Consider the following 19,610-nt stretch of genomic DNA (forward strand, 5'->3'; position numbering starts at 1 on the left):
CAATCTTTATAGAATGTTTACTTTAATTCAGTATGTATGTGGGGGACTGTTGTGTAGGGACACTGCCTCAATTAGTTAGTATTCTCTGTTTCTTGTCAGCCACACCAGTATGGGGCCAAGACTCTGCTCTTTGCTTTTACTGGAACAGACTTGGATCTCACAGGATCTTGGAGTTTGGATTCTTCCAGCTTCACTTGACACTTTGCTATTTCCTCTGCTTCTGTGTTGGACCCTTTTTCCTTTCCTCTACCCTGCCTAATTGGAGCTCCATATATAACTTGCTTTGTGAACATTGTATTTGTCATATTGTTTAGTATATAAGTAACTAGGTGGCAGAGAGGATAGAGCACCAGCCTAGTGTCAGGAGCACCTAAGTTCAAATCCATCCTCAGCCATTTGACTCCTACTAGCCGTGAGACCTTGGGCAAGTCACCTAAGTCTGATTGCTTCACATCCTGGGCCATCTTTGGTGATCCTGATTCATATCTGGTCCCTGGTCCCAGATGGCTCCAGAGGTGAAAGTGAGGCTGTTGACTTAGCACAGCTCCCCTCATTCAAAATCAGTTCACTTGCTTGTCATGGCATCACCTCCCTGATGTCATGATCTTTTTTGAAAATTAAGGACAAGGGCAGCTAGGTGGCACTGTGGCTAGAGCACCGGCCCTAGAATCAGGAGGACCTGAGTTCAAATCCAGCCTTAATTTCCTAGCTGTGTGACTTTGGACAAGTCACTTAATCCCATTGCCTTAAATAAAACTTAAATTAAAAAAAAATGAAGGACAAACAACAACAAGGATATAAGCATTAAAATAATATCACTTTCACAAGAAAAAATACATGGAGATATACATTGAAAATGAATTTTATAGAATGGTACCACACTTAATAAAATAAATTCAACCAAATTGGGAGAAATCGTTTTCCCACCTAAAAATCAATAATCTGGGGCAGCTAGGTGCTGCACCGGCCCTGGAATCATGAGTACCTGAGTTCAAATCCAGCCTCAGACACTTAATAATTATCTGGCTGTGTGGCCATGGGCAAGCCACTGATCCTCATTGCCTTGCAAAAAAATTAAAAAATTAAAAAAATCAATAATCTTTAGTTCCATAAAGATGTCATCCTAAATTAGTTAATAATTACTAATTTAATATAACACTAAGGTGTCACACTCTTAAAGCAAACCTGTGACAATAAGGAAATGGCAGATGGTAAGCAGACATGGGCTGTTCAAGGCTGTGGAGGCTCCCACAGTTGTTCCTCACTAGTCTCCTACTCTTCACTCCCTCACTTTTAGGGTGGGTAAAGTCCCACCCTAAATTGATTGATGGATTTTCTGACCTGAGTTTTCTTCACAGTTGCTTGTCTGCTTGGTGTCATTGAACTCTTTCTCCAGATGGATGCAACCCCCCAGATCAACTGTCTACAAAAGAGAATCTGGGGGTGGCTAGGGGGTGGCGCAGTGGATAAGAGCACCAGCCCAGGAGTCAGGAGGACCTGAGTTCAAATTCGACTTCAGACACTGTGTGGCCTTGGGCAAGCCACTTAACCCCATTGCCTTGCAAAAATCCTTTAAAGAGAGAGAGAGAGAGAGAGAGAGAGAGAGAGAAGCTGGGTCCCCAGAAGAGGCACCAAGCATAGACTGTCCATTGCCATCCATGGCACAAATTTTTTCTAGATTTAGGAATGTCCATCAATGTGGCGTTTTGCTGTCAGATCTTATCTCAGAAATTTAGCCTGGGATGCCAGCAAGAAGCTTGCGAGCTGAATGGATGTGTCTTGTTGCTTTGCCAGGCCCAGCTTAAGAGGGTATCTGGGCATTGAGGAAGCTTTCTCCACAGTGACTGGTACTGGAGAGGAGACCCTGAAATCTGAGGTGGCCTCCTTAGTTTTAAGAGCTGATTCCAGGCAGCAGGAGCAGGTTTATTAAAGCTGGCTTTGGCAGATTTTGGTGAAGGGAAGGCTTAGTCCTTGCCCAGTCCAATGGCAGTCAGCACTGCAAAGCCTGTCCTTTTTCCTTTCATTTCATGTTTAAATTTTTTTGATTTTCTTTAACCCTTCCTCCTCTGCCCACAAAAATAGTTTTCTTACTAATTTTCATGCAGATTTTATTCCCCTTCCAGATTTGTTGTGGTGTTAGAGATGTATGTGTTTATGTCAAAGACTGGTACTGATGAGACAGTGCTGTTCCAAGTTTTACTGGCTTTCTAATGTCCTGAGAGGGGCCATTTTTAGTTCTAGGCCAGGTCAGAACCAAGGACAGATAATTCTCTTCTTGGGGTCTACCCTAGTATAGAGGATCTCTGAGTGGGAGGATCTTTGGTAGCTGGAGGCTTCCTCTATTAAATTGATGCAGGGTTTAGGTGCCATTACTCATGATAGGGGGTAAGGGTGGACACACTTCAGGGTCATGGGAAGTTAGTCGTTGGGGAGAAAACCTTTGAGTCCTTTGATTGGAATAAGCAGACTATTGGGTTTTTCCAATTTTGACTTCATTTTGACTTTTATTTTGGCATTAGGGAAATAGGAAGTTCATTGTGCCCTTTAATTATGTAGGTAAGAATGGATTGTAGGAAATAATTTGTAGGATCCTAAGGGAAAGGGTAATGATTTTTAACCTTTTCATCTTTGTGGTTTAAACAGACATGTGGAATTCTAAATTTTCATTGCTTTCTTGAGTCTACATCACCTCCATAGCTGAATATCTCCTCTCTTCTTTCCAGTGTAATTTTTTTTTTAGAAAGCAAACTTGAAAAGGGGGGGGGGGGAAGAAGACATTTTAGTAAAACTAACATACTAAGCCTGAGAAAATATACAATGTTCTAAACCCATGGTCTTGCACCCTTTCAAAGAAGTTACATTTTCTCATTTTTGAGAACATTCTTGATCCTTATCATTATATAGCATTCCGTTGCCTTTTTTCCCCCCTTACAATTTAGCTTGTTTTAACCATTGTGTATATTGTTTTTCTGGTTTGGTTTACTTCACTATAAGGAAAAATCTGTTTAGAAGTTTTATTTGAAAATGTTTCAGAAGTAAGCCACTAATGAATCAACCCTATTGGCAAGAAGGCAGGACAAAGGCCCAGAACCTTTCTATTAACTTGGATTATTTCTGGTTTTAGGAAAGATACGTCGCAAGCTTAATGCCTCTGCAGAAGAGCATTTCTCCATGGAAGGTAGGCATATTTTCACAGTGTTTCAGTTTATTTCACTGATTCTCAGCCTGTGAATTAACTTCCATGAACATATTACTATCCAGTGATTTAATTGCCTGTATTCTTTTGATAGAGCCCGCCACAGTTGAGACAGTTTGTTCCTGAAGAATTTATGAAAACACTTGAGAAAGCTGGACCTCAGCTGACCTCCAGATTGAAGGGCGACTGGAGAGGCCTGTACAGGTCAGTCACAAGGTCAAGGCTCAGATGGCCAGAATGTTGAGTCCGATTCCTGGGCAGAGTTTACTGACCATATTTAGGAAAGGGTACTGATAAGTCAGAAATTCACATCTGCTTGACTGTTTTGGTTTTTTTCTCTCTATCTCTTATAAGACATTTTCTGAAATCTCCAAACTTTGATGGCTGGTTCAGGACCCGAAGGAAGGAGATGACGCAGAAACTGGAAGCACTACAGTTAGAAGCTCTTTGTGAAGAGGTTAAAAAATATATCTCTTTGACTCTCTTTCATTTCTTTTGTACATAAATGCCTTTGAAAACAGTTTCAAGATATGTTCTAGGTAGAAAAAAAAATCTATCCCCTTACAGTTGTTTTTGAATCTCTACTTAATATGAAAAAATGCATACTATTTCCATTCTTTAAATTCTACCTTCAGAATTTGATATGAATAGGAAATAGGTGACTATGTTTATCAAATTTTTTGATCACTTCCTTTGGGGATTTTTCATTGAGTGAAATTTTATCAACTTTTTTGTTTGTTTGTTTGTTTTTAGTTTTCTAAGGGCAATGGGGTTAAGTGATTTGCCCAAGGCCACACAGCTAGGTAATTATTAAATGTCTGAGGTCAGATTTGAACTCAGGTCCTCCTGACTCCAGGGCCAGTGCTCTATCCACTGTGCCACCTAGCCGCCCCATCACATACTGTTTTAAAGAAAAGTTTGAAATGTAAAAGTTTAGCTTATTTTAATTCAGAACTAGCTGTGACAGAGCATTGGACACTAATGGTGTTTGAGTGGGAAACTAGGTTAAATGAAGCTGTAATCAAAGACTCACAGAAAGCATTCGTTTTGGGAAAGCAGTTCAGTTATTTGGAAGGTTTAGGAACTGGGACTTCCATTCTAGTAACAGCTTTGCACTGACTTTGGGTATGGCCTTGATGAGGTCACTTCATCTCCTCAAGCCTCAGTTTGCTCTTCTAGAGAAAAGGCTAAATTTAGGCTCAATAATCTCTGAAGTCCTGTCACCTTTTTTTTTTTGTTTGTTTGTTTGTTTTGACAAGGCAATGGGATTAAGTGCCTTGCCAAATGTCACACAGCTAGGTAATTATTAAGTATTTGATGTTAGATTTGAACTCAGTTCCTCCAGTGTTTGATCCACTGTACCACCTAACTGCCCCCATTATTGGTTTTAAGATATTGTGTTGTATTCAAGGCTAAAAAACTGGTAGGTCTCATTAATTTGAATCATTAGCTGATGTTCATTGTAAATGGAAATGCCACAAAGAAGAAACTTGATTTCATTGGTTTTGTGTTCTTGGGGATTGTTTATCTTCCTCTTGAAAAGAGATTTTCTCATTTTAATTTAAATCATCATCATGTAAAACTGTATGAAAAGCTTCCTTATATGTCTTCATTTGGGTTGGTATATGTTTACAGGACTTGCTTCTCTGGATCCAGAAACACACCGAAGTCGAGACAGTGGATCTTGTATTGAAGCTGAAGAGTAAACTGGTAGGTGGATATGAGAGTTGAAGCTGGATTTTGTTTGAGGAATTCATCAGGACTAGTGACCGGAGTGCTTTGTGTGCTCTCCAAACACAAAAGCTCCTGAGCCTTGGTTGTTATTTTGAGATGGACGATCAAGGAGGCCCTTGTCAGCTTCAGCTACCCGTGTTCCCTTTCATCTGCCCCAGACCTTCTGCTGTGGGTTGTCCTTGACTCGGGGCTCTGGGGGTCATTAATGCCGTTCAACAGAGAGTCTGCCCAAGGAGGCTGCCTGGGGGGGTGGGGGGTTGCAGGGTAGGTGGTAGGAGGTCGCTTCAGATATTCCACATCAGATAGTTCCAAGTTCTTTAAAAGAAGATGGGAAAACCTTGCCCCAAAGGAAATAATGAACTTGTAACATGAGGTTAGATTGTAGATACAGGATGTAGATACAGATTTAGATACAGGAAGCTCGGTGCATAGTCCAGGACCTGGGGCTTAGTAAATGTCTAGATTGAAGGAGAGACTATGAAAAACTATTGCATGTTCTTTATCTAGGTACAGGCTCATCAAGAACACCTTCCTGTGAAGCCTGGCACCATGGAAAAGTTACGGACTCACATCGATGCCATTATTTTAGCTTTGCCAGAAGACCTGCAGGGTATACTGCTCAAAACTGACCCAGAGTGAGGGTTGCCTCCTGCGTTTTCCGAATGAGAAGGATTAGTGCAGCGGGGGAGCCCCAGACACAACAAAGAGATGCCCCAAGGAAACCCAGCAAAATGGCAGAGGAGCCGGAAGGACAGCAGGCATGCTGTTTTCTAAGGACTCTAATGTTTGCGTTATTTTGAAGCGTGGAAGTCTGCTGTGTGTTTGTGTGTGTGTGTGTGTGTGTGTGTGTGTGAAGACTTCCTGGGCTGTTAATTGTGCTTAAGATCAGTGCTCTTGAGCAAGGCCTGGGAGGCTGAAGCCAGCTCAGCGAGAGCCCAGACTGCAGTGCTGGCATTGCGGCCTTGGAATACCGGTGCTGCTGGGTCCAATCATGTCAAAACATGGGAAAACTCAGGGAGAAACAATGTCATGGTCACACTGGCTATAATGTGTTTTTTAAAGGAAGGAAAAAGTCTCAAGCTGTCCTGGTATTGTTATAACTAATTAATGCGCAATTAGTGCCTTCCTTTTTCCTACATTTTCACAAAACTGAGCTGCTGGTCTTGACTCACCCCTGCTGCAAAACTTACCAAGTATTTTAGTGAGAAATCATTGCCTACAAATCATGGACACCTCCTTCCCAAAAAATTTAGTGAGAGCAATGATTTTATTGTCCTATACTTTTGCATTCCATTATTTTCTTTGCTGTTTTTAAAATTTGCCAGTTTCTCCAAAAATGGAAAAATGTCTAAAACTCATCATAGATTAGAAAGGAGAAATTGTTACTTTTTACCCTTTAAATGAACTAGTTTGGGTGCTTGTCCTCAAAGCCATTCTCCTAACTTACAAACCTCACAGCAAAAGTATTTTTAACTAAAATATTCTTAGGAAAAGAGCATTCACAGGCCTTTTGTGTTGTCTTTGTATTGAATTAAACCTCAGTGTCATTATTTCCTCTTTAAAAATAACCCAACATTCTAATTTAATAGTTTTTCTTCTGTTGACTAACATTGATTCCTTTTTCAATGGACCATGTATCTACCAAGCCAAGAAACTGTGGAAGATGGGCTGTAAAATATCACTTGTTGGGTATGCATTTGAAAATGAGTCTCCTGCAAAAACCACTCAAAAATAGGCCCAGCAGGATGTTCGCAACTAGTTTTGTATCCCATCATCCTAGAAAACCAAATTTAGTCACAGTCATTAGGAAAAGAAAAATTAGTAAGAGGCTGTGGTAGATGGCAAGAGTTGTTCTCTGTTGCTTCTGCCTCTTAGGCTGCTTCCTCACCAGGAGAATCTGATTACATAACTCTTTTCCTCATGGATACGGCCTCTTGGATCATACCTCAAAGTTATGAAAACATGCTCTTATTATCCTATTTTAAATAAAGAGTTTGCCTTGGATCAGGTGAGGTATTTTGTTAGCCTGCAGTTCTCCTTGGGGGGAAAGGGGCAATTACTTTTGTATTATAAAGGATTTCATATATTTCTGAAAAGCATTATTTAGGTACAAATGGTCACCATTGTATATTTTTTAAAAAGATGTATTTTAATATTCGTACAGTTTATATGCAATTTGTGACCAGAAGTTGAAATCTCATAGTGTTGTATCATGAATGTGTTTAAAATTATGCCACTATATGACCCATTGTTTTGCACAGTTAAAGAGTAGTCAAGGTAAAGAATGCCTGTTAATATGGCGGTAGTTTCTTACATTTAAATACTGTATTCACCTGCAGCCTAATACATATTGTCAACCATATCATGTTGCCATAGCTTACTGCTAGTCTAAAAATTATGAATTTGTAAAAGGATCATGAAATCACTAGAAAGTTGAGATTGATTTGGGGCTTTTAATTTTTTCAATGATTTTCTTATGTCAGAGAAACCATTGTTTAAAGTCTGAACCCCCTCATGTCTTGTGACCACCATCACCAGCATCTGAAATCCTGGCTTTATGGCTGCTCTGGAATGTTCTGTGCCTTCTACTGACTGAAAAAATGATGAGAGCATCTAAGGAGGAAGAATTTGTGGTCATGGTCTACGAGTGGATGATTAAAAGTCTTGTGTGTTTAAAAAATTTTTGGAATATTGTCATTTTGGGGTTAGAAGGGAACAAGCATTCATTAAGCTCCAGACATTGCTCGTGAACTTTACAAATATAAATTCATTTGATCTCACAAGGGGGAGGAAGGAAGGGAGTAAGAAATTTATGTAGCACCATATATGCAAGAAGATATACTAAGCACTTCCCAGCTATCTCAATCGGAACCTTATATCAACCTTGGAAGGTAGGGTTTATTATTACCCCATTTACAGGTGAAGAAACCGAGGCAGAGATTAAGTGTTCCCCTCCCTGCCCGGGGTTACACAGCTACAAAGTGTGTGAAGCCAGATTTGAGTTGAGGTCTTCCAGGTCCAGCTCTGCTTCTAGTCAGTAGCCATCTTCCATATTCCAAGGATCTGTAACTTGTTTGTACAGTCCTTCTAACATCTCTTTTGTAGTCCCTCTGTGCTGAGAAATGCATTGCCCTGGAGCAGCCAGCCTAGTCACAAGTTGCTTCTTGTTGGCTAACAGACCCATGGTCTTCACTGGCCTTCATCGCAAGACCTGGCAGATCTCATACTACTCCCTTGACAACACATTTGAGGAACCCGGGGATACCTCGGATTGTGATGAGTCACTAGAATAGGTCAGTAAGGCCTTGCTATTATTTTAGGGCATTAAATTGTCCTTTCTGCTCCTTTTTACTTAGACTTTGTAACCAAGTCCAGGCTATCACTTAATACATTTTTGTTGCTTTTCTTTTTTCACAAGGCAATGGGGCTAAGTGACTTGCCCATGGTCACATAGCTAGGTAATTATTAAGTATCTGAGGTCACATTTGAACTCAGGTCTTCCTGTCTCCAGGTCCAGTGCTCTATCCACTGGCCACCTAACTAACCCTAAACAGTTTTTTTAAAATCTTAATTATATTTTTTTCCAAATTCATGTAAAGATAGTTTTCAACACATTTGTAAAGTTTTGAGTTCCAAATTTTTCTACCTCCTTCCCTTTTCTTGCCCTTTCCCAAGACTGCAAATAATATGCTATTTGGAATATATGTGCAATCTTGCTAAACAAATTTCCATATTACTCATGTTGTGAAAGAAGAATTAGAACAAAAGAGAAAAACCACGAGAAAGAAAAAAATATTTTAAGTGAAAACAATGTGCTTTAATTTGCTTTTGGTCACAATTCTTTTTCAGGACGTGAGTGGCATTTTCCATCACAAGTCTTTTATTTATTTTTTTCCAATTATATGTAAAGCTAATTTTCAGCTTTCATTTTTGTTGTTTCCTTCTTCCCACCCTTCACTCTCTCCATCCTAAATCAGCAAATAATCTGATGTAGCTTATATCTGCACAATCATTTTAACATATTTCCATTCCAAAAATAAAAGGGAAAAAAACATTTTTTTTAAAAAGTGAAAATTTTTTGCCTTGATCTACATTTGGATTCCATAGTTTTTCTCTGGGTATGGATGGCATTTTCTATCACAAGTCTTTTAGAACTGTCTTTGATCACTGTATTGTTGAGAAAGACTTGGTCTATCAGAGTTGATCAATGTTCTCCTGGTTTGCTTACTTCCCAGAGTATCAGTTCGTGTAAATCCAACAATTTGCTAATTGATGGGCAACCCATCAATTTCTAATTCCCACCACAAAAAAAAGCTACTATAAATATTTTTGTACATGTGGGTTTTTACCCTTTTTTATGATCTCTTTGAGATACAGATCTATTTGTGGTATTGTTAAATCAAAGGGTATGCAGTTCTATGGCCCTTTGGACCTAGTTTCAAATTGCTTTCTAGAAAAATTGAATCATTTCACAACTCCACCAACAATGCATTAGTGTCAAAGTTTTCCACATCCCCTCCAACATTGATCATTTCCCTTTTCTGTCATATTAACCAATCTGATAAATGTGTGAAATGGTACCTCAGTTGTTTTACTGAGCATTTCTCTAGAAATAGTGACTTGGAGCATTTTTTCTTATGACTGAAGGTAGCTTTAATTTCTTTATCTGAAAACTGCCTGTTTATATCCTTTGACCAATATAATTGGGGAATGACTTCTATTCTTATGAATTTGTCTCATTCTGTATATTTTTAGAAATTAATCCTTTATCAGAAACATTAGCTGTAAAAAGTGTTTCACAGCTTTCTGCTTTCCTTCTGATCTTGGTTGTATTGGTTTTGTTTGTGCAAAAACTTTTCATTTTAATGTAATCAAAATTTTCCATTTTGCATTTCATAATGTTCTCTCTCTTTTGTTTGGCCATAAAACTCTTCTCTCCATAGATCTGACATGTAAACTATTCCTTGCTCTTGTAATCAGCTTATTGTATCATCCTTCATGTCTAAATCCTATACCCATTTCAACCTTGTCTTGGTATAGGATGTGAGATGTAGGTATAGGCCTAGTGTCTTTTCTTTTTTTCTTTTTATTTAAGGCAGTGAGATTAAGTGACTTGCCCAAGGTCACACAGCTAGGTAATTATTAAATGTCTGAAGCTGTTTTTGAACTCAGGGTCTCCTGGTGCTCTATTCACTGCGCCACCTAGCTGCCCCTAGGCCTAATTTCTGTAATACTATTTTCCACTTTTCCTAATAATTTTTTGTTAAAGAATGAAGTTGGAGTCTTTGAGGCTTATCAGTCATAGATTATTAGTTATTTACTGCTGCGCCTTATGAACCTAACCTATTCTACTACTTACCCAACCACTCTATTTCTTAGCCAGTACAAAAGATTTTCAATTATTATTGCTTTGTCTTAAATCTGGTATGACTAGGCCACCTTCCGTTGCATATTTTTTTTATTCTGTTGATATTCTTGATGTTTTGTCTTCCAGATAAATTTTTGTTATTTTTTCTAACTCTTTAAAATAAGTTTTTGGAAGTTTGAGTCTTATGACAATTAATTTAGGTAGATTTGTCAATTTTATTATATTAGCTAAGCCTGCGTTTGAGTAATGGACATATTTCCAGTTGTTTAGATCTGACTTAATTCATCATAAATCTTTTATAATTATCTTCGATCATTGTATTTCTGAGAAAAGCTAAGTCTGTCATATCACAAAATATTTATTGAGTATGGCAACCCCTCCCCTGAGCATTTATGATCAAATAATGTAGATAAGACAGGTTCATAGACAATTAACAACTATAGGCATTGGACTGTTGAACAGCTCAATAGTCCTGCCTAGAAGCAGATAGAGCCCATAGAGTCACAAAGCCAGTGATGGCATGAGAGGCAGTGTGGGGCAGTGGATGAGACTTGGTGTCAGGAGATTTAGATTCTGTCTCTGAAACTCACTGCTTACAGGATAACAGCCAGGGCACTGCATCTCTTGAACCCCGGTGTACAATTGGGAGAGTACCTGCCCAAGTTTGCCTCATGTGATGCTCAGGATTTGTTGAATAAATGATTCATTGGGCTTGGCTACAAAAATTGGTGGAGTAAGTAAAATGGTTCCTGGAGAAGTGAGCATCAATGAGATAATAGATTCATTGATGTATTAAAGATACAGATCATTCTGTGCAAATAGCATCAAGCATCTGTTGTTGATACAGTACAGATTCTAGAATTTCTTCCCACAACGTCTAATTATTTGATTCCTTAGGATACGTGAAAGAAGCTGATATGAAACAGAGAATCTGCACTCTTCAAATTTGTTCCAAATTCCAGAGTGGTTTGATAAACAGCCTTTAAGTAAGTCCTTTGTGAGCACCAAAAGCTTTGCCATCAATGTTTCTCTGCTGCCTGGATTTCAGAGGCAGCACTTGAAGTATGTGGGGGACATTTCTTTTGCTAATTTTGAAGTTTGTACATTTTCTACAATACCATTTCTGGGCTAGAAAGACTTTTTTTTTTTGGCAAGGGAGTGGAGTTAGGTGACTTGCCCAAGGTCACACAGGTAATCATTACATGTCTGAGTCTGAATTTGAACTCAAGTTCTTCTGACTTCAGGGCTGGTGTTCTATCCCATGAGGCAGTGCCAGCTGTTGGCCATCCATGTTCCTTTTTTTCCTCTCATCCCCTAGAGCAGGATCATAGAGCTATTATAGCTGGAAGGCCAACTAGTGCTGGGGTTCTTTTAACTGGGGTCTGTGAGGTTGGCTTTTCTAAGATTTTGAAAACCATATTGTAATCTAATTAGTTTCCTATTTACTGCATTTAAAAACATTTTGTGAAAGGAGTCTAGGCTTCACCAGACTTCTCGAGTCACGGGACTCAAATGAGAGTGAGAATTCTCTAGTAGGCAGGCAGTAGCAGCTCTGGGAGGGTACTTAGGGGCCCTGACGTCCAGTCTGGTTTTTCCACTGGGCCACGTTGCCCCTTCCTAAAGTCAGAGATAAAGTAGCTGAACTCAGATCCCACCTATTTGGTGGTCAATGATCAGGTTGGGGATTCTAACTCAGAACGGAATAGGATGGTCTCTGGTGTCGGTGGTGTGGCGAGGACTGAAATAACCAGGGAATACTTTGTGGGAGACGGGAATGGAAATGTTAAGACAAAGTAATTAAGGGGCAGCAGGGAATCAATGGAAAGCCGGATTCAAGTCCTGCCTCCAAAACCTCCTGGCTGTGACTTCAGGAAAAGCCTGGGACCCAAAGGTTCTGAGGAGGTGACAACCCCCTTGGTTGGGGGAAGTTCCTTATCATGATGAAAGTTAATGTCGGGTGCCTTCGTAATTGGTGGAGCTGTATCAATTTGGCTGTCTTGGCTCTACATGATAATTTCTTGACCTTTTTTCCCCTTGTAGATAAGTATTGTGTTACAGTGAGGACTGGGGGTGGGGTTTAGTTAATTAGTGCAAGTTTTAAAATAAGAATTACTCATCCTAAGAGCCCGTTAGTCACCAAAGAAAGCAATGGTTTTTTTTTCATATTTTGTAATGAACTTTACATAGTCACGAGGCATATGAGATTTTCAAGAGGGAAGTGATGAATAGGGGAGGAATGTAGGGGGGAAAAGGCTAGGGACACTCCTGTGAAATATTCTTAACCAGTCTATCCAGTTGCTGAACCATGGTAGCCATGAAGACTTTAAACCATGAACGAGCAATTCTGGTAACTTTGAGATATCAAAAGGTATTTAAAAATGGACACTATCATCTTGAGTATTCGTTCTTTGCCCCAACTTTCACAGTTTTGAAATAAAGTCATCTTGCTTTAAATCATCTAGAAATACAGAATAACTCTAAAATTCTAGAAAGGTCCTTGGGAATTGTTTTGTTTAACCTTAGAGAGAAGGAACTGAAGCTTAAAGGAATTACCGACAGAATCAGAACAGATCTTAAAACCTGAAGTGTCCTAAGCCCCATACTTTTATTCCTATAACTATTATAGTTATTCCGTAATATTGAAATGTGAAGATGAGTGAGATTATAAAGGGGAAAAGACCCATAAGCACAAAAATATTTATAGCAACTCTTTTTGTAGTAGTAAATAATTGGAAATTGAGGGGATGCCCATCAAGTGGGGAATGACTGAGCAAGTTATGGTATATGAATGTTGTATGGTGTTAATATTTTGTAAGAAATCATATGCAGCCAGATCTACCTATAAAGACCTGTATGAATTGATGCTGAGTGAAGGGAGCAGAACCAGGAGAGCATTCTACACACTACCGGCAACGCTGTGAGATGATCAACCCTGATGGACGCAGCTGCTCCCAGCAGTTCAGAGAGCTAGGATAATCTCGAGAGACCTGCTATGGAAAATGCCATCCACAACTGGAGGAAAACACTGGCCTCTGGATGCAGAGCAAAGTGGTCTAAATTCACTTGTAAAATCCTAATTTTTTTCTTTCTCATAGTTTTCTCCCCTCAGTTCTGATTTGTCTTTTACAACATGGCTAACATGGAAATATGTCAAACAGGCCTGTAACGGGCACAACCTGCTGCCATGGGGAGGGAGGGACAGAAAAGAGGGTGGTAGAAAAATGTCAAACTCAAAAGCTTGCAAAAGGATGTTGAAAACTGCATGTAATTGGGGGAAAAGATATAAAAAGATGAGAGGCTGGGGAAATTCCTATGGTAATGGATGATAAATTGAACTTCCACATGGTCTCTTTATAAGTAACTATCCCATTTTCATCCCTTATCTCATTTTTTGTTTTGGATCTGTTCTGTATTTGAGTTAGGCTCTAGATAGGTATGTATGTGCCACACGTGTATCCTGTTTCCTCACGTGCATGCTCAGAAGACAGACATCCGATAAATCATTCACACCACCCTCAAGTTCTGCCTTCTCCATCAGCCAGTAAAGAGATTCCCTTTTTTCAAGTGGAAATCTGGAAACTATTGTGGCATGCCATAACTTGCCCTTGGAGTTCCTGCCCTTAAACAAATTGCTAGTGTGGAAAGACATGGGGATATATTATTATTGTTATTAATGTCACAGTAGAAATAATTTATATTTATATAACATTGATTTTAGTTGACTAGGTAGGTAAGAGGGAGTGATGACTGAAGTGAGCTGGTAACATTAGGAAAATGCTTTTTAACTTTGTAAGATACCAGTGTTAGGCAGTGTATATGACCCAATTACATTGCTTCTCAGTGGTGTTTTTGTTTGCATTATTGCAGTTCTTGGATCCCTTGTTCTTTTGGCCCTTCATTCTTTACTGAATCACTTTATAGAAGTCTTTCTCATAGTTTTCTTATTTCTTCATAAAGAGAAGAAATTCCTTGTAGCACTGTGAAGTTCATATACTACAGTTTGTTTAGCCATTTGCTTTACTTGGTGGGTTCAGATTTTATTTCGTTATCATAAATAATGCTACATTAACATTTTAGATCTTATGAATTAAATATTAAATACTATTTATAATAAATTGGCATAACATTTAGAGCAAAATTAAATGAAATTCAGACACGTCTACATCTTTCCCTTTTAAAATCTGGTTGCTGATATTCCCTAGTATGATTCCAGTTTCTTTATTCTGATTAATGCACTCTTTCTATTTTGCTTAGTATTCTAAAGCTTCTAAACCAGGGCTCTACTCAATGCAGTCAGTTTTCAGCTTTTTAAGAGAGTTCTGGCATCAAAAGGCTGAGGCAAATCTGTCTATAATACTGTCAGTAGGGGCAGCTAGGTGGCATAGTGGATAAAGCACCAGCCCTGCAGTACCTGGGTTCAGATCCGGTCTCAGAAACTTAATAATGAATGACCTAGCTGTGTGGTCTTGGGCAAGTCACTTAACCCCATTTGCCTTACGAAAACCTAAAAAAAAAATTTAGAAAAAAAATACTGTCAGCATAGAGCCTACCAAAAATGGCTTTACAATGCTTCCTTAATATCATGCTTCACTAACCAAAGATTCTTTTTGTTCTTTGTTCATGAAGGGAAAGTCTGTGTGGACTTTGGACTTCATGAAATAAGATTTAATCTTCCAGATGTAAAAGAAACTTGTATCTCCTTTTTTGGTCCATAGTGTCCACATAAAATTATAACTCCTTTGTGAGTCACATTTTTACTTTTTTTTCTAACTTCTCATGCTTTCATTTTCTGGCCCTTGCATTCCAAGGGATGACTTCAGATTATGTGTTAGCCATCCTCTTTGGTTCATAGGAGTTTTAGGACCTGATGTTGCCAAATATCAGGCCTCTTAAGCCTCTACATAATTTAATAAGTCGTTTATGAAATTTAATAAAATCAAATAAATTTGTTTTTAACCATACATCAAAAGTTAACAGACTGGGAGCAGCTAGATGGCCCAATGGAAAGAGCACTGGCCCTAGAATCAGGACTGAGCTCAAATTTGACCTCAGACACTTAATAATTTTTTACTTGTGTGACCTTGGGCAAGTCATTTAATCCCATTGCCTTGCAAAAACAAAAACAAAAAAGTTAACAGACTGATAGCCTAGCATAATGCCTGGAATCCAAGTGCTTTAGAAATGCTTTCTCTTTTAGATTGAACTTATTATTTCATTGATATGGGCATATTCTTTGATAGTGCAGATTGTAGCTCTCCACCAGGTGATGCTATGCACCTCTAGTTCATCTCTTTCCATAAATCCACCACAAACAATCTTCAGTGAAATGAAGGTCTTTGAAAAAGACTCCAGAGTCTTCTTCCATTTTGTGGGTCCCGGTAGGGTACCCATGTTGTTCCTTGCTCTAGAAGCATGCCTGATCCCAAGCTTTCCTGGGACTATTTGCATATAAGTCATGGTTGCATATGCATCAAGTAGCTGCCTTGCGTCCATTGTCCATTCTCTATTGCCCCTTGGATTATTTGGATTCTTCCATCATCCATAACCACACCGATTTCCCGAATATCAGTGTTTAAAAGCGGGGGGGGGGGGTGGATTTTAGTGTCAGGAAACATTGGGATCACTGAAAGCATCTTACAATATCCTGGCTCTCTTCTTCCTGTTTACTTCTGGGCCTGGATGGTGTCATATGCTATGCTTGTCCTGGCTAGACATATGCAGGCTGATGGTTTGGTTCAACAGAAACCCAAGACTCTACATGTTATGACATGAACAGGAGGCATTCTTTTCATCCATTTGGCTTACCTAGATGAACCGTGAAGCCATGGATCTCCTCTCACATTTGGGGGCTTGCTGAATTAGTTAAATGCAGCTCCAGTCTCATCACACTCTTCCCCCAGTAAACAACAGTAGTCCCTTCTGGCCTCCAGGATCCACATACAAAATCCTTGGCTGGGTATTCAAAGTCCTTCATCACTGGGTCCCACCCAGCCTTTCCAGTCCCTTCACTGCTTGCTGCCTGCCATGTGCTCTCTAATCCAGTGACACTGGCCTCCGGGCTGACCCAGGAATGGGATGCTTCATCTCTGGGCTCCAGGATTCCCTGGCTGTCCCCCAAACCTGAAATGCTCTCTTTCCCCATCACCCTTCTTTGGCTTGCCTGTCCTTCAAGTTCCAGCCACGATCCCATGTTTTAGAGGTTGGCTATCCTAATTCCAGTTTCCCTCATTTCCTCCATGTCTTGGATGTACTCATTTTTTTGCCTGTGGTCTTCCCCCATTACCTTGTAATCTCCTTTTGCCTTTTTAGTACCCCTGCTACTTAGCAGAGGCCTGGTACAAAGCAATAGGGATTCCATGTTTATTGACTGATTAAAACCCTCACTATCTATAAAGGATTCTGCTTTATGCAGTTGTCTACAGAGGCTGTGAAAAACACCTCTGTAAGAATACATTTTTTTCTGTTTCTCTTGATCTTCATTCTCAGAGACTTATTAATACATTTTGTGTGATCTTAGCATATGTATAAAAGACTTTTTTTTGGGGGGGGGGGCTATGGGTTAAATGACTTGTCCAAGTTCACATAGCTAATAAGTATCAAACATCTGAGATCATATTTGAACTCAGACCCTCTGTCCCCAAGAGACTTCATTTTGACAGGTTCTTTATGGCTGTGAATTACTCCCAGTCAAAAGCAGGCTCTTAAATGCTTTACTCCTTTCATTCAGTCAGGCACCTGAATGTCTTCAGTATAAAATCACCTATGAAAGCCTGTCTGATCCTTCATTATATATTCAATAGGAATGTCCTCCACCTGTGTGCAGGTCATACTCACAAGTATTTTATTAAAGGAAGGCAAAGTCTTGGGATCATGCTTTTAGATCAGGAAGGGACCTTTTGATGTCATCACCATCCTTACCACCATTGCTGTTAGCATTTACAAAGTGCTGTACAACTTATAAACTGCTTTACACGTGTGATCTCACTTATTCCTCACAACTTCATGAAGAAAATCTTTTAATTATCCCCATTTGACAAACGAGGAAACTAAGGCTGAGAGGAGAAAATGATTTATTCAAGGTCACATGGCTGTTATAGGAAGCAGGATTCAAACTCGGATCCTGCTGACTTATGTCAAGAGAAGACTGAGTCTAGAGAAGTTACAGGTTCTTCTGGGGTCACACAGGAAGGAAATATCGGGAGTCTGAACCTCATCTGACTCCAAAAGTTTTACATCTTAACCTTACTGGGGCAGGTAGAAGGCACAGAGGATAGACCACTGGCCCTGGAGTCAGGAGGAACTGAGTTCAAATCAGACCTCAGACATTGAACCTAGCTATGTGACCCTGGGCAAGTTACTTAACCCCATAGGCCTACAAAAAACAAACAAAAAACCACAAACCAAAAAAAGCAACATCTTAACCTTAGGAATAAGGAGATGATAGTCTGAAGAAGCAAAGTCATCCTGAGAACATAAAACTGAAACTGGAATGAGGGTAACTATTAGAAAATTTGGAAAACATGTCAAACTCTTCTTCAAGGATAGTGGTGATACTTACTTTGAGATTCTAATATCACAATCTTGAATGTGCTGCATGAGGAAGTGAAATTGGAATCGAGGGAAGCGAGGATGGGAAAAGCAACTGAAACAAATCCAAATATATACCAGGACGTTCAGATTGGAAATGACCCAATTTTGAGGTCAGTAAAGATTAATTTTCAAGGTTTCTAAAGGAAAGGAAGATACCAAGCGTTAAATCATGGCTAGTAAGGTTGCACTTGATCTCAGATCTTCCTGCCTAAAGGGATCAGCCCTATATCCACTATGTCTATACCACAGGTAAGAGAAAACATCACAAAAACCTACCTTTTTTTTTTTAAACTTTTAAAACAAAAACAAATAAAAAGGACAATTGAAAGAACTGGTCTACTTTCCCAAATACAAAAAAAAAATGTCAGCATAATCTACAATTCCTTCTTGGAAGGCTCCCCGATGGCATTAGAAGGTAATACTTCAATCATTCATTCAATTTTCCCATACTAAATGACACTTTTACCATCATACACTTGATTGAAAGAGGTAGAGAGAATTTAGGATCCCACTATCTTTACTGTTTATTGATTACAATAAAGCCTTAAGGATTCTCCTTTGAAATTGTCCCCCTTATGATGATTGATATTTATCCTGTGATTTAATTTTATAGCAATAAAAAGGGACAGTATGCTGAACATAGAAACAGGATAAAATTAGGAAAATACTCTAAAAGCAAATACTTTCAACACCCACAGCCCCAAACAAATCATCATCTCCCTCTTCCCCATCTCTCTGTGCACCCACTAGAGTATGTGTGCACACGCGTGCACGCATGCACACACACACACACACAATCACCCCCTTTAAAATAAAGCTCCGGTTTGGTTGGTGCTCACTCTAAGGCAGTGAGACCCCTACTTTCAGACCTGTGTCGTCTTTGCTGTCTGAAAGAGGAACTTGGGAGTCTTCAGGAATATTTTGTTGCTGCAGCAACCACAGCAAAAGGGCTCTGTCCCAAAGAGGCCGGGTGCTGTTGCCTCTTCTCTTTCCTAGTCTGGTACAGAAGGAAGGGAAAGCATAACCTCACTGTGATAAACAAGACAGATGCATAGCAACAGATCTCAAAAAAGGGACCTTGGCGGTCATTTACTCAAAACCCATCTCTTCTGACCCATTTCACTGTGATGTCCCAGTTCAGCGAGCCACTTTAACTGGAGAGGGGACTAATGAATAGTAAGCCCAGAAAGGTGGGTTGTGAGATTTTTGTTGTTTTTGGTGATGCTTATTGATACTGGTTTTCATGTCCTCAAAGGGGACCTCCATTTCTGCATCCTCTCAATGTAAGAGGAGGTGGTAATTTTCTGGAGAACCCTTGCAGAGGAATCATCTCTCAATGATTCTTTGTCAATGTTCCCCTGGGTCTCAGTTTTTTCCCCCAATTTTTATTTTATATTTCCAATTACATCTTATGAAAGTTTTGCAACATTCATCCACATGCTTATGTATATTTATAAGTTACATAATTTCCTCCCACATTTCCTTCCCACCCTCTTCCCCTCAATGGTGAATATTGTACATACACATTTATGTTTTAACATGTTTACAGATTAGTCATTTTCTACATGAGGAATTAGGACTAAAGGAAAAGAAAGGAAAACCTAGGAGAAATTTTTAAAAAGTGAACGTAGTGTTCATTCAGATTCTGTTGGTTTTTCTTTGTATTGTTTTTCTTCCTCTGGATATGGATGGCATTGACCATAACAGGTTTCCCAGGCTTGT

The 19,610-nt window shown here is 39.3% G+C and overlaps 1 protein-coding gene across 1 annotated transcript in view; it reads left to right on the forward strand.

Moving 5' to 3' along the window:
* DENND6A (DENN domain containing 6A) overlaps nt 1–10,396 on the forward strand; it is a 102,195-nt gene extending 91,799 nt beyond the window's left edge. The window contains exons 16-20 of the mRNA XM_074198896.1: nt 3,125–3,178; nt 3,291–3,400; nt 3,551–3,653; nt 4,832–4,906; nt 5,438–10,396. Coding sequence (XP_074054997.1) covers nt 3,125–3,178; nt 3,291–3,400; nt 3,551–3,653; nt 4,832–4,906; nt 5,438–5,569 — 474 coding nt within the window. The 3' untranslated portion in view covers nt 5,570–10,396. The remainder of the gene's footprint in view (nt 1–3,124; nt 3,179–3,290; nt 3,401–3,550; nt 3,654–4,831; nt 4,907–5,437) is intronic.
* Nucleotides 10,397–19,610: the final 9,214 nt, after the last annotated feature.

This window comes from Macrotis lagotis, chromosome 8 (genome assembly GCF_037893015.1).
Source record: "Macrotis lagotis isolate mMagLag1 chromosome 8, bilby.v1.9.chrom.fasta, whole genome shotgun sequence".
NCBI classification, from domain to species: Eukaryota; Metazoa; Chordata; class Mammalia; order Peramelemorphia; family Peramelidae; genus Macrotis; species Macrotis lagotis.